General features: G+C 66.4%; 1 protein-coding gene across 1 annotated transcript in view; it reads left to right on the top strand.

Moving 5' to 3' along the window:
- The window catches only part of MAP3K12 (mitogen-activated protein kinase kinase kinase 12), a 21288-nt gene extending 21093 nt beyond the window's left edge, over window positions 1–195 (top strand). The window contains 1 exon segment of the mRNA XM_063358935.1: window positions 162–195. Coding sequence (XP_063215005.1) covers window positions 162–195 — 34 coding nt within the window.
- Window positions 196–405: the final 210 nt, after the last annotated feature.

Genomic DNA, 405 nt, shown 5'->3' with positions numbered 1-405 from the left:
GGGCCTTGTTTCCCTGTGTCCCCACAGCCCCACGACCCCGCGTCCCCGTGGTCCCCTGTCCCCATGTCCCCAGGGCCCTGTTGTCCTGTGTCCCTGTGTCCCCGTAGCCCCAGGACCCCGCATCCCCGTGGTCCCCTGTCCCCGTGTCTCCCCATTCCCAGGACCCCAAGGTCCCATGTCCCCAGGACCCCGTAGCCCCACACCCCTGTGTCCCTGTGACACCATATCCTGGTGTCCCCCTGTCCCCACATCCCTGTGGCCCCATGTCGTCAGGACCTTGTAGCCCCAAATCCCTTGACCCCATGTCCCCGTAGCCCCATGTCTCCATGTCCCCGTGTCCCCAGGACCTTGTGTCCCCCTGGTCCCGTGTCCCTGTGACACCATATCCCGGTGTCCCCATGTCCC

This window comes from Chroicocephalus ridibundus, chromosome 24 (assembly GCF_963924245.1).
Source record: "Chroicocephalus ridibundus chromosome 24, bChrRid1.1, whole genome shotgun sequence".
NCBI classification, from domain to species: domain Eukaryota; kingdom Metazoa; phylum Chordata; class Aves; order Charadriiformes; family Laridae; genus Chroicocephalus; species Chroicocephalus ridibundus.
The sequence above is the reverse complement of the archived record's forward strand: the minus strand, read 5'-3'. Positions and strand labels throughout refer to the sequence as shown.